Genomic DNA, 14,516 nt, shown 5'->3' with positions numbered 1-14,516 from the left:
AATTCCAGGGTCCCGGGATCCCGGAGCATCAGAGGGGTGTGGGCTTTGGGTGAGTACATCCCTCTGGGAGCCCCACATCCTGCTCTCATGGGAAAGAACACAACTAGAGAAGCAGAACCCGGCCCTCTACAGCAGTGGTCCCCAACCCCAGGGCCACTGACCAGTACTGGTCCGTGGGCCATTTGGTACTGGTCTGCAGAGAAAGAATAAATAACTTACATTATTTCCGTTTTATTTATATTTAAGTCTGAGCGATGTTTTATTTTTTAAAAATGACCAGATTCCCTCTGTTACATCTGTCTAAGACTCACTCTTGATGCTTGTCTCGGTCATGTGATACATTTAGCCATCCCACCCTAAAGGCCGGTCTGTGGAAATATTATCTGACATTAAACTGGTCCATGGCCTGACCAGGCGGTGGCGCAGTGGATAGAGCGTCGGACTGGGATGCAGAGGACCCAGGTTTGAGACCCCGAGGTCGCCAGCTTGAGTGCGGACTCATCTGGTTTGAGGAAAAGGCCACCAGCTTGAACCCAAGGTCGCTGGCTCCAGCAAGGAGTTACTCGGTCTGCTGAAGGCCCATGGTCAAGGCACATATGAGAAAGCAATCGATGAACAACTAAAGTGTTGCAACGCGCAATGAAAAACTAATGATTGATGCTTCTCATCTCTCTCTGTTCCTGTCTGTCTGTCCCTGTCTATCCCTCTCTCTGACTCACTCTCTGTCTCTGTAAAAAATAAATAAATAAACTGGTCCATGGCCCAAAAAAGTTTGGGGACCACTGCTCTAAAGTACAAGGTTCAGGCTAGAGACCCGGGTTGCATTATTCTAAGAGCAGTGTTATATATAAAGAGATATAACAAACCCAGGTTCTGGAAGGCAAGAATGAGATAGAAAGCATTTTCTTTGCATAGCACCTCGTTTCTTTAGGCAGAGATGCTGCTCGATGTTATGGTACAAATACGATGATGTCAACCGCCTGATGAAATTCCTAAAGAGGGATAGGAAATGTTTGCAAGTCATCATATGAGCAAGGGTTGTGTGATACTGTCAAAAATCACAGATGTCCAAAAAAAGTCTCACTCGCAAAGACTCAGACAGAAGTTTTGGAGGTTCCTAAATCACTCTCCTGCACATGTTCCCAGGCTTCCCCGGAGGCCGAGAGCCTCCGGTCACCTGCATCTAGGTAATACTCAGCACTTCCTGTCCCTGGGAGCTTTCCACCAGCTTTCAGGCCAAGTTCGCCTCCCCAGGGTCCCACAGCTCCGGCCCACAGCTCCAACCACCTGGCTACAGCAGCTCCTTGGGCATCAGCTTCCCCTCCTAAGCTGGTGCTGTTATCTTCAGCCACGGGATTACCACCGCTTCTCTTGGGACAGGGCACAGGCTAATTCTCACTACGTGCCTCTTCCCTGATCACCAGCAGCAAGAAGGACTCCAAGCCAATGCAGGTTTTGGAGTTTTCGCCCTTTACTACCAGGGGCTCTGAGCCCTGCTGGATTTAATCAAAATGCCACTTTTAACTCCTGGAAGAAAGAAGTGAAAAATTAAATCGAACACATGAACTTTGTAGCATTATAGACATGGTGACCATTGGGGACATATATGAATAACACATCAATGTGCTCTGAAGTGTTTAAACATCATTCAATTGTAAAGTTAACCTCAGAGGCCCTGGCCGGTTGGCTCAGTGGTAGAGCGTCAGCCTGGCGTGCAGGAGTCCTGGGTTCGATTCCCAGCCAGGGCACATAGGAGAGGCGCCCATCTGCTTCTCCACCCCTCCCCCTCTCCTTCCTCTCTGTCTCTCTCTTCCCCTCCCGCAGCCAAGGCTCCACTGGAGCAAAGTTTGCCCGGGCACCGAGGATGGCTCTGTGGCCTCTGCCTCAGGCGCTAGAATGGCTCTGATTATGGCAGAGTGACGCCATAAGCAAAGCATCGCCCCCTGGTGGGCATGCTGGGTGGATCCTGGTCGGGCGCATGCAGGAGTCTGTCTGACTGCCTCCCTGTTTCCAGCTTCGGAAAAATACAAAAAAAACAACAACAAAAACAAACAAAAAACCCATAGCCACATTTTTTCAGAAAGCTTTATATGCACACACATGTGTGTTATCATTTTATCTCTAGATCTCAAAATCTTATTTTTACTGAAATTGGGTTGAGGGTGCTGGCAAGACCTATCAGAAACTGTCCTTATTTGAAAGATGGCACACTGTATCTATTTTAAGCAAGGTTAATTACATGCAGCAGCTGGATTACTTCAAGGAAATGGAATGTGATGGAAAAGCAATCGTCTTTTGACACGAACCCACGTATGTTATTTCTACCTGTAGTCCAGGACTGCTGGTAGAATATTAAACACTGGGCAAGAATAGCAAAGACGGCCAAAACATTAAAAGATACTGAATGTCTGCAGGCAGGGGACAGGTAATTTTCTAAATCTTTCTTAGAGGCATCAATAAAGGAAAAATACTCCCCTGAAGAGTGAGTGGTCTAAACAATAGTGCAGCCCTCACTTTCTCTGCAAGTTTTCTGTCACGCATCGGAGAAGACGGGTTTATGCAAAGGGGTAGGGTCTGGTTTCTGCTTCTTTCTCTTCAACATTACAAATCTCTCAGCTTCCAGCTCTTTCCTGCTCAGAAGGCTGCTTGTGTGTCCCCAGGCTGGTGGGCTCAAAGCAGATGCTGCCACAGTTTCATCCCGGATGGTTCCAGTGATTCGATTTGAAAGCCAGAGGCTTCTTTGTATCTCTCCTCTGAAAAATTGGAGACACCTGTTGCCATCAAGGACTGAGAGTCCTCCTACCAGCTGCTGGGGCCCAGACCAGCACCGCTGTGCTACACTGTGCACTCTTGGGCGTAGCCTTCTAGGGCAGCCAGGCCCCCGTAAGGAGGACTGGAGGCAAGAACGAAAAGGTTTCAGAAGACTCTCACAACGAGAACTAAAAACCAAACTCCTCGAGTCACTTCTTTCATCTTAATGACGGATTCTTGGTTCTCCAAGTTCATCCTTTATCTGAAAACGCAAAGCACATCACCAGCAAACTTGGTCTGTTCATTCGTTATGCCCTAAATGGACAATTCACTACCTACCTTTATCACCCTGGGTCCCAGGTCCGGGCTCACCCAGAAGTCTTCCCTGACCACGCTGCCAAAGATCTCATCTTTGCTCAGTTCAGAACTTGTCTCTGTCATCCACATCAGAGGTCCCCAAACTACAGCCCGCCAGCAGGTCGCATGCGGCCCCCTGAGGCCATTTACCCAGCCCCCACTGCACTTCCGGAAGGAAGGGGCACCTCTTTCATTGGTGGTCAGTGAGAGGAGCATAGTTCCCATTGAAATACTGGTCAGTTTGTTGATTTAAATTTACTTGTTCTTTATTTTAAATATTGTATTTGTTCCCGTTTTGTTTTTTTACTTTAAAATAAGATATGTGCAGTGTGCATAGGGATTTATTCATAGTTTTTTTTATAGTCCGGCCCTCCAACGGTCTGAGGGACAGTGAACTGGCCCCCTGTGTAAAAAGTTTGGGGACCCCTGAGCTACATTATATGACTTGCTAATGAGGCACTTAACCATTGTCAAACACTGGATGATTCTGACTCATCTGCATCTCAGGCGGCTTTCTCGTGGATTGCCTGACATTATTACTAAGCCTTTCCAGCCCTTGCCCTCCCCACTACAGTCAGCCTTTTGAGGGGAAGATATGTTTCTTTTCTTTAGTTGCCCACAGAGTACATCCTTAAAATTACATTTTCTGAATACTTTGGGGTGCTGGGGGGGGGAAAGAAAGGCCTTTATTTCTAGCAACATAGTCTGCATAAACCAGTAATAGTAATTAATAGCTTTCCTGGCTCACTCTTATTCTCAGCAGGGGCTGCGCTCACAGGAGCCACTGATAATTGCTCTATTGATAATAAATGGTAAGATTTCCCCAGCTAAGCCATGTCTAAAGACTCTGAAGATCACCCCAAGCCCAGACATCCAGCAGAGGGTCCCCCCCACACACACACACAAGCTCCTGTAGATGGCAGTTACCAGAGGGTCTGGGAAGATAAATACATAGGGCAGGTGGCAGGTACCTGGGAAGGTTATTATATATATGTACACGTGCGGAGCCTCCCCAGAGGAGGAAAATTAATGGGACTAAATCACCGAAGTCTGACAAAGACACTTTCACGGTGGTAGAGCCAGTTCTGCCCTCCTCTTGCTCTTGCCTACAGCACCGCCTTTAGTTCAGATCCCTGAAGGGGGCGGTGCCTCTCCTCCACTAACCAGTGACAGGATGCCCCCAAACCCAAACACGCGGCAGTTAGAGTGGGTTGATCTAGCCTTTTCTGACAGTGGCCCACCGACGGCTTTTTTTTCAGACAACCTTGTGCTCCCCAAAACTTCTGTAGAAAGCTGGCAGGCTCCGTGCTGCCCCAACTTCCCGCAGGATGGCACCTGGAAGAGCAAGTGATTTAAAAACGAGTAAGACATACCGCGCTCCGAAGCGACTGGTGTCCTCGTCTAAAATAAAAAGGTCTCTGTCTGCAAATCCCTTTTGCTCGACCGGTAATCCACCCCAGCCCCCAGCCCAGCGTGTCCGCCCCATACAGCTGTTTTTAATCCCTACTTTTCTCACTTGGCGTCCCGGGCTCGGGTTGACCAGACGCGGAGCCACTTAGCGTTTACCCCTCCCCCTGCCGAGGTCTGTCCTCCCTCCGCCGTCTCCTCTTTCCCCGCCTGCGTCCCCGGGGGCAGAGTGTGGGAAGAACGAATTTCCGCCCGGTTTGCTCGCCACTCGCGGACTTGGGTCCCTTCCGGACGCAGCCTGCGCACCCCAGCTCCTCCCTCGGCTGTTCCATCGAGGCCGTGTTCCCGGTCTCGGATCCACTGCGAGGAAGCGCGAGCTGCCGGGGCCGAGCCGCCCTCCGGGGCGCAGCAGCCAAGCCGCGCCCCGAGCAGCTCTTGGAAGGGATCCCGCCTGCCTGCAGCTGGGGAATCCACTCGGCGGGGAGAATCCGTGCCAGGGAATCCAGCTCTCCGGATTCAAGCTGCAAACAAAAAGCTCAGTTCTTGCCCCCCCCCCTCCCCTCCGCCCCACGACGCGCACAGGGAGAAACAGTTTTCTGCAGAGATGCAACAAGTAGCACCCGGAGCTCGCGGAGCGCTCTGCGCCGCCTGACTTGGCTGGGTGAAGCCCGCCTGCAGACACCCGGGCCAGACACCGGACAAAAGGCGGAGGAGGGGCTGGACCGTGCGGCGGAGTCCCGAAAGAGGCCATTTAGCGACTCTGGCCAGGCCAAGGGGAATGCAGAGGAGACACAGAGCCGGCAGGCCAGGAAGACGATCCGGCAGCTGCACGCAGGGCGGGTGGCGATGGAGGCTGCCCGCGCCGTGCGCTTCCTGCTCGTGGTGTGCGGCTGCCTCGCGCTCCCGCCGCGGGCCCAGCCCGTTTGCCCCGAGCGCTGCGACTGCCAGCACCCTCAGCACCTCCTGTGCACCAACAGGGGGCTCCGCGCCGTGCCCAAGACCAGCTCGCTGCCGAGCCCCCAGGACGTGCTCACCTACAGCCTTGGCGGCAATTTCATAACCAACATCACGGCTTTCGACTTCCATCGCCTGGGGCAGCTCAGACGGCTTGATCTGCAGTACAACCAGATCCGCTCTCTACACCCCAAGACCTTCGAGAAGCTCTCGCGACTGGAGGAGCTCTACCTGGGGAACAACCTCCTGCAGGCGCTCGTCCCGGGCACGCTGGCCCCGCTGCGCAAGCTGCGCATCCTGTACGCCAACGGGAACGAGATCGGCCGCCTGAGCCGTGGCTCCTTCGAGGGTCTGGAGAGTCTGGTCAAGCTACGGCTGGACGGGAACGCCCTGGGGGCGCTGCCAGACGCAGTCTTCGCCCCGTTGGGCAACTTGCTCTACCTACATCTGGAGTCAAACCGGATCCGCTTTCTGGGCAAGAACGCCTTTGCTCAGCTTGGCAAGCTGCGCTTTCTCAACCTCTCTGCCAACGAGCTGCAGCCCTCCCTACGCCACGCGGCCACCTTCGCACCGCTGCGCTCCCTCTCTACCCTCATCCTCTCCGCCAACAGCCTGCAGTACCTCGGGCCGCGCGTCTTCCAGCACCTGCCGCGCCTCGGCCTTCTCTCGCTCAGGGGCAACCAGCTCACGCACCTCGCGCCGGAGGCCTTTTGGGGGTTGGAGACTCTCCGCGAGCTGCGCCTGGAGGGCAATCGGCTGAGCCAGCTGCCCGTGGCGCTGCTGGAACCTCTGCACAGCCTGGAGGCGCTGGACCTGAGCGGCAACGAGCTGTCCGCTCTGCACCCCACTATTTTTGGCCGCCTGGGCCGGCTGCGCGAACTCAGCCTACGCGACAACGCGCTCAGCGCTCTCTCTGGGGACATCTTCGCCGCCAGCCCGGCCCTCTACCGGCTGGACCTAGACGGCAACGGCTGGACCTGCGACTGCCGGCTCCGAGGTCTGAAGCGCTGGATGGGCGACTGGCACTCGCAAGGCCGGCTTCTCACCGTCTTTGTGCAGTGTCGCCACCCGCCGGCCCTGAGGGGCAAGTACCTGGATTACCTGGATGATCAACAGCTGCAGAACGGGTCTTGCGCCGATCCCTCTCCGTCGGTTTCCCCGACCGATGACGGCAAGCTGCGGCCCTTACCCCCTACTACGAAGGAGCAGATGGCGCCCCCTGAAGGTGGCCTCGCGCAGGAGCTGCCGCCGCAGCCACAGTCACAGCAGCGGGGGCGCTTACTGCCTGGGGTGCCCTGGGATGGGGCCGCCAAGGAGCTCTTGGGCAACCGCAGCGCCCTGAGGCTGAGCCTGTGGGATCCAGGCCTCCAGCAGCCGGGCCCCTCCGCCGCTGCTGTGGCAGGTCTGGGGTCGCACCCTCTGGAGCTGCTCGAGAAGCCTGAGCGGGGACCTCCAACGCCACCAGATCCTGTCCACTCCAAACCCACCCCGACCGCCACGCCCGCCTCTGTGCCACCGCCCGCTGGCGACCTCTGGCAGCGCGCCGCGAAGCAGTTTCTAGCCGCACAGCATCAAGAGAGCGCCGCCCAGTCCGACGACGGGGTGGGCCTGCCGCCGCTGGTGTCGGATCCGTGCGATTTCAACAAGTTCATCCTGTGCAACTTGACGGTGGAGGCCGTGGGCGCCGACAGCGCCTCGGTGCGCTGGGCAGTGCGCGAGCACCGCAGCCCCCCGCCGCTGGGCGGCGCGCGCTTCCGTCTGCTCTTCGACCGCTTTGGCCAGCAGCCAAAATTCCACCGCTTCGTCTACCTGCCGGAGCGCAGCGACTCGGCCACGTTGCGCGAGCTGCGCGGAGACACCCCCTATCTGGTGTGTGTGGAGGGCGTGCTGGGGGGCCGGGTCTGCCCAGTGGCCCCGCGGGACCACTGCGCGGGGCTGGTCACCCTGCCAGAGCCTGGGAACCGGAGCAGCATTGACTACCAGCTGCTGACCTTGGCCCTGCTGGCCGTCAACGCGCTGCTAGTGCTTCTGGCCTTGGCGGCCTGGGCGTCCCGCTGGCTGCGGAGGAAGCTGCGGGCCAGGCGAAAGGGAGGGGCTCCTGTCCACGTTCGCCATATGTACTCCACCCGACGGCCGCTGCGCTCCATGGGCACCGGCGTGTCTGCTGACTTCTCCGGGTTCCAGCCGCACAGGCCACGCACCACCGTGTGCGCACTCAGCGAGGCGGACCTTATCGAATTCCCCTGTGACCGCTTCATGGACAGCGGGGGCAGCGGTGCGGGCGGCAGCTTGAGGCGGGAGGACCATCTCCTACAGCGATTTGCCGACTAGATCCAGGGCCTCCAGGGGTGTGGAGACCATCTCACTGGCCTTGAAGAGCCACCTTTCTGTGGGGCCATCAACCCACCTCAGGGGAAGATCTCATTTTATCAGTCTGTTTCCTTTCTGCCTTTTGTGCACTTGGCCAGAGAGGCCAAAGGGGATAGACAGCCAATTCGGCACTGCCCCCCTCCCCCCCACACACAGTCACTCATGTAGTAGATGGATGGTACTTGGTGGTCAAGGCCAAGAGTAGTGAGCTCCAGAGGTGGGAGGCCTTCTTTACGGGGAGACCTTAGCACAGCTATGAGGTGGGCTTTTGGGGCATTACAATGCAATAGCTGGACCCCCTTGGGGGTAGAAAAGGGGGTTTGTGCCCCCAGCATGGCCAGAAAGAGATTTGGATACATGCTTTTTATCTGTTCAGCATCAAACAGAGATGTTTTGGTTCTATTTAAGGAAAAAAGAACTTATTACCATTATAAAGGAGGCTTGGCAAGGGACTCCACTGGTCTGGTAGTTTCTGCCAAGAAGAGTGATGTAAGCAGGTGGCAAAGTTGAACACAGTCGCAAAGGAACTCTTTCATGGTGGTTAATAGAACATTCAAGATAACTTAATGTTTAAATAATTAGAGATGCTATTTTTTTCAATAATGTGAAGAGCTCTGACATTTAACAAACTGACGAATAAACTCAAGGACTGTTTTAGTGAAGCTGGGTGGTTCAATAACAAAAAAAAATTTTTTTAACAACACCACAAGAATGTTTGTTGAGCTTTGGGGTTAACTAAAGTGACATACTTTCTCTGGAGAAGGATGCAAGCATGCAAGACTTCTCTGTCAGGGTTGCTCCTGTGGCCTTTTAATTTTATTATTATTTTTAACCCTATAGATGGAAAAGGAGATTTCAATGACAGACTTGATCAAAGAATGTAACGTGTATGTGACTGATGACCCCGTGGGGAGCGCAGTGTTCTCGGACGCATACTGCATCTCTGACAATGTGTCCAGTTTGAAATAAATGCCACGTGCTACTTCTCATGTTTTTTTTTATCAGTGACACACAGTCGACTGTGCCCTGCTTGTCCCCAAAAAGGTCATTTCCTAATAGGGGAGCAAAAAGTGATTGTCAACTGATAGTGTATATGTTTGATCACATTAATGTCTTACTCTATGTGAAATAATAGAAGGGAAGAAATTATTGGGGGAAAAAATGTGAAAAAAAATGTACATCAGTGGTCATCTTTCTACTAAAACCAGAAGATTGCTATGAGTACTTAAACCTCACTGTGAAATAATTCTATATTGTGCAAACCAGTCCCGCCACTACCCTGTGTTTTCCTGTGTTATTAAACCTTATCTTTTAGTTATTAATTGCGGTATTCCTTTTCAGTGTTCTTGTTTTAAAGTTAGGGTTAGCCTCCCTTCGTTGCTCTGTTGTTTTCAACTCTTTGAGATACTTTTGTTCCCTGATATTTATGAAGTACATGTTGATCACTAAATGTGGTGATTTGGTTTACATGAATGATTCTGTGTGTGGTCTACAAGTGGTGTCACTAGGAGGGTGTCCGTGGTTACATTTACCACGGTTACGATTCAAAGGCAGTGGGGAGCTGTGGAGGCCGTTGTATTGGTGCTGAGGCCAACAGCGCAGCTTCTGTTTAGGGCCTTACACCCCTGAGGGTCCTGATGACTCAGGGAATCTATCATAGTCCAGGGGTCCTTCACCCTCAGTCCACTCCTTTTATGTTTGGCCTCCACTGAGCCAAGCCTGCCCTTGTCCCCACAGCTGAGCAGAGACCCAGGGATCCAAATGAACTGATCTTTGTTTATGTTCAGAAGAATAAATGTCCAGACCACTTACAGGACAGCTGCTTTCCTGGCAGTCTTATCGGTGGGGCCGAAACTCAATAAACCACAGGAAATAAACTGTCATCCTCAGTTTACTGCCAGGGCTCGTTTCAGATTGCAGGCTGATTGGTACACAGGGGAGGTGGAGTTGTTCGCTCTTACTTGCGATCTTTGCGCTGCCTCGCACCTTTCTTGCTCCTAGCTTTTTTCATTCACCGAAAACTGCCTCTCTTAACTGTGTCTCTTGCACAGCCTCTTAATAGACCCAAAGAAAGTCTAGAAAGCACCTCTAGTTTTCCCACGACCTCACGTCTTAACTGCAGGACATCGCCGAAAATGCTTACTGCCTGAAACTATGCAAAAACAGCGTCCCTGGGAAGTCTTTCAGTGGGGAATGAATCCATGTTATACCTTGTTGTGTTCAGTTAACATCAATAAACCCACTAACTGATAGAGATGTTTTATTGTTGGAATTTCCAGTATTTTATACACTTGCATAATGATATACACAGCATGTTTCTACAGCAGTTTTCATCAGTGAAAATAAGACAGAGGCATGAAGTCTTTCTGTCTTCTTTCAATGTTTTTTTTTTTTAATTTTCGCTTCCACAGGAGCAGATGGACCTCATTTTTAAGCAATGGTTGCGTGACTTGATGCCCCAAAGAAGAAGGAGACGACTCTGAAGGCAGGTAGGTGGTCAGCCAGGATGTGAGGGTGCTATTAAGACCACAGTGACAGCACGGTGATTGGGTCTCAGCAGGCACCAGCTGTTTAAAGGAAACTGAATTACAAGTCAAGCCCTTTGACTCGCATGGTCAATAATAAGAAAGAACTGGAGGTCACCGGTGCTATTATGAAGTTTAGGGAAAGAGAAAATTTATAACTAAAAAAGAATTCTGTATGAGGTAGGCGTGTTCAGTTAAAGAGTCGCTGAAGCAGTCTGGAACTTGGGCGGGAGAGTCGGCTCAACCAGCTAAGATTGTTGCTTTCATAAGGTAGGTCATTTTGTGATGCTGCCAGGTGACAATTAGGATGTGACACTCTTCATCAGTTCGCCATGTACTTGGATTTCATCAGAAGTGCAGCAATATGGGCAGCCACTGTATTTTAAGGAACTATTGCCTGACCTGTGGTGGCACAGTGGATCAGGCATTGACCTGGAATGCTACGGTTGCTGGTTCGAAATCCTGGGCTTGCCTGGTCAAGGCACATGTAAGAAGCAACTATGAGTTGATGCTTCCTGCCGGCCCCCAACCCCCGCCCCGCCTTTCTCTAAACTCTCAAAAAGAAAAGAAACTATTAAAAATAGACACTGGATTACCTGGTATTGTAGTTCACCCCTGCTTCAAAGACTTGGAGATATGGGGACAATGAAACATTCGAATGCCAGGTATTTATCCAAATCCCAAACCCAGGATCAAAACGGAATCCTCCTCAGTCTCACACCTTCACCATCTCGGAGAATGACAGCATCGTTAAAGCTCAGGGTGATTTTAAGGAAGTGATGAAAGAATCTTAGTCCTCTGAGATTGCATTCATTTCATTCATTACTCTCTCTGTGCCTCAGCCTCTGCGTCCGTTAAAACAGGTGTCTTAAAAGTCCTACCTGGCCCTGGCCGGTTGGTTCAGTGGTAGAGTGTTGGCCTGGCGTGCGGAAGTCCCGGGTTCGATTCCCAGCCAGGGCACACAGGAGAAGCGCCCATCTGCTTCTCCACCCCTCCCCCTCTCCTTCCTCTCTGTCTCTCTCTTCCCCTCCCACAGTCAAGGCTCCATTGGAGCAAAAGATGCCCAGGCACTGGGGATGGCTCCTTGGCATCTGCCCCAGGCGCTAGAGTGGCTCTGGTTGCGACAGAGCGACGCCCCGGATGGGCAGAGCATCACCCCCTGGTGGGCGTGCTGGGTGGATCCCGGTCGGGCTCATGCGGGAGTCTGTCTGACTACCTCCCCGTTTCCAGCTTCAGAAAAATCAAAAAAAAAAAAAAAGTCCTACCTGCATAGTGTTGTGCACAAGCCCTAAGCCATCAGAAAATTCACATCATGAGATTGCAGTGACCCTTCTCTTCTCTCTTCCTCTTTTTTAAGTTTGCCATTGATTTGAGAGAGAGGGAGGTAGAGGAAGGGAAGCATCAACTCGTTGTTCCACTTACTCGTTCCATTTAGTTGTGTGCTCATTGATTGTTTCTGGTGTGAGCCCTGACCAGGGATCGAATGCGTGACCTGGGTGTGCCTGGACCATGCTTTATCCACTGAGCAACCCGGCCAGGGTCCTGCCTCTCTTGTTCTGGTTAATTGAGGCTCTTCTAAAGTTTAGTGTGGAAGGATGGCTCTTGCAATACTTTCTCATTAATATAAACAAGTCAACAGACTAGTATTTGAGCAAATTTTTCTAGGTTTATTAAACTCTTGGCATAAATTAATTCATCCTTTAGATTGGAACTAAGGATTGGGTAATGATCTTGCTTGAATAGTGCCCCCACCTATTTCTTAAGTGATAGCATCTCCAAATGTGCTTTTACTCTTAGTTTACTTAAAGGGATACTTTGCGCGCACAATTTTTTCCCCTAGGGATGTCCGGTTACTACTTTTTCTCAATCTTATGGCAAATAGTATTCTTTTCATTTTGCTTGGGAGACAGGTACAGTATGTGGAGATGGTAGTAGCTACATTAATTACTGAAATAGGGGGTGGAAATGTAGCTTCCTGACACCTGGCTGCTTTATCTTGGGGCAAAGTTCCTAACTGCCCTATTACATCTGTAATGAGAGATGTTAAGCCACAGGTGCTGTGATTCCTTCTTGACGCAGCCTTTGTAATTTGGCTGAGAACTGGCATCCGGAGCTGGACAGAGAGAAGTTGCCACGCACCGGCATTTCAAGCAACGGCATCTCCTGACAATGTTTCTTTCACACTCGATCAAGCTTTGTAATGCCAGTTCCGAGACGGGGCAGGGCCAGCCTGTGCTAAGACCAGCCAAGGCCATGTAGCAGCAAGTCACTATTCTAGGTTACAGTTTTCGATTAAGTTATGCTTACCCCGCCGCTGTTTTTGCACTGATCTCAGTATAGGTGCACTGTAGCGTGTAGAAAACTGTACTTTTCATGGTGACCACCCTCTTATTCCCTTCGCTCCCAACGGTGGAGTTCTTGCAAGGATTTTACTTTAGAAAATTAAAATGATTGCAAATAATAACATATACACACACACACACACACACACACACACACACACACACACACACACCGCTCAATAACAGTTAACATCTCGTGGTGTTTGTTTTCAGCCTTTAAATCCATAACGACAGAGCCCCTGATGTCCTTCCCCATGCGATGACCCCAGAACCAATGGCCGTTGTGAGTCGTGGTTCCTTCTAACAGTCAATTCTCCTGATTCACTGAAGTTATGCTTTATAACATCACGGCGAACCCTGAGTGAGCAAACACGGAACTACTGCTCCTAGGGGAAATTCTGAGTTAGGTCCTCCAGGCTTCTAGTCAGCACATTTCCATCAACCTGCCCATACGTAAACTTACTTTACGTGTGCTTCTGTTTAAAGAAAATGGAGAGAGAGAATAATAAAAACATAACAAGTAAGCCCTGGTCGGTTGGCTGAGTGGTAGAGCGTTGGCCTGGCGTGCAGGAGTCCCGGGTTCAATTCCCAGCCAGGGCACACAGGAGAAGCACCCATCTGCTTCTCCACCCCTTCCCCTCTCCTTCCTCTCTGTCTCTCTCTTCCCCTCCTGCAGCCAAGGCTCCACTGGAGCAAAGTTGGCCCGGGCGCTGAAGATGGCTCCTTGGCCTCTGCCTCAGGCACTAGAATGGCTCTGGATGCAACAGAGCAACGCCCCAGATGGGCAGAGCATCGCCCCTGTTGGGTGTGCCGGGTGGATCCCGGTCAGGCGCATGCAGGCGTCTGTCTGACTGCCTCCCCATTTCCAACTTCAGAAAAATACAAAAAAAACCCAAAAAAACCATAACAAGTAAATGCAATGCATGATCCTACATTGAACCAGCTAGAAAGGCATTTCTAGGACAGCTGATTTTGGACTATAGGGATGGATTAGATGATAGCATTTGATCAGTGTTAAACTCTTTGATCAGGATAATTGTGTGATTATTTAAGAGAATGTCCCTGTTCTCAGGAAATAGAATGGAAACATTTAGAGGCAGAGGAGCAGGACATCTGCAGTTTACTCTCGAATAGTTGAGAGACAGAGAGTGTTCAGGCAAATGGGGCAAAATAGCAACAATTGGAAAAGCCGGTTCAAAGGGATACAGAAACTTTTTGAAATATTCTTGCAACTTTTTTGGTAAGTTTAAAAGTATAAGTTAATTTTCTTTAGAGACCCAGGTAAGAAAGAGGATAATGAGTGATCCCAACAAGGTGGAAGGAAGAGCAGCTTAAGTAGAATTAAGCACAAAACACAACCAAACAGCTCTGGGTGTGTGTGTGTGTGTGTGTGTGTGTGTGTGCGCGCGCGTGCGCGCACTGCTTACATAGTAAGTCTTGAAATTAGGTTGTATGAATCATCCTAATTTTCTCCTTTCTCAGTGGTGCTTTTGGCTATTTCACTTTTTTGATTTTCCATATATATTTTAAAATTAGTATGTTAGCCCTGGCCAGTTTGCTCAGTGGGTAGAATGCTGTACCAGCGCGTGGACATCCCAGGTTTGATTCCCAGTCAGGGCACACAGGAGAAGCAGCCATCCGCTTCTCTTCCCTGCCCTCTTCCCCTTCTCTCTCCCTTTCCTCTGGCAGCCAGTGGCTCAATTGGTTTGAGTGTCATCCCCAGATAGGATTTGCTGGGTGGATCCTGGTCAGGTAGCATGTGGGAGTCTGTCTCTCTATCTCCCCTCCTCTCACTTAAAAAAGAAACTAG

The 14,516-nt window shown here is 51.1% G+C and overlaps 1 protein-coding gene across 1 annotated transcript; it reads left to right on the top strand.

Annotated features, from left to right (window-relative positions):
• Positions 1–4,701: 4,701 nt before the first annotated feature.
• Positions 4,702–9,588, top strand: TRIL (TLR4 interactor with leucine rich repeats). The gene has a single exon (XM_066239518.1). The coding sequence runs from the start codon at positions 5,362–5,364 to the stop codon at positions 7,798–7,800; it is 2,439 nt and encodes an 812-aa protein (XP_066095615.1). The 5' UTR covers positions 4,702–5,361; the 3' UTR covers positions 7,801–9,588.
• Positions 9,589–14,516: the final 4,928 nt, after the last annotated feature.

Source organism: Saccopteryx bilineata, chromosome 7, assembly GCF_036850765.1.
Source record: "Saccopteryx bilineata isolate mSacBil1 chromosome 7, mSacBil1_pri_phased_curated, whole genome shotgun sequence".
Taxonomy (NCBI): Eukaryota; Metazoa; Chordata; class Mammalia; order Chiroptera; family Emballonuridae; genus Saccopteryx; species Saccopteryx bilineata.
The sequence above is the reverse complement of the archived record's forward strand: the minus strand, read 5'-3'. Positions and strand labels throughout refer to the sequence as shown.

What these genes read in the sequence shown, in the direction of transcription:
- TRIL (XM_066239518.1), top strand. Translation starts at nt 5,362, where the DNA reads ATGGAGGCTGCCCGCGCCGTGCGCTTCCTGCTCGTGGTGTGCGGCTGC.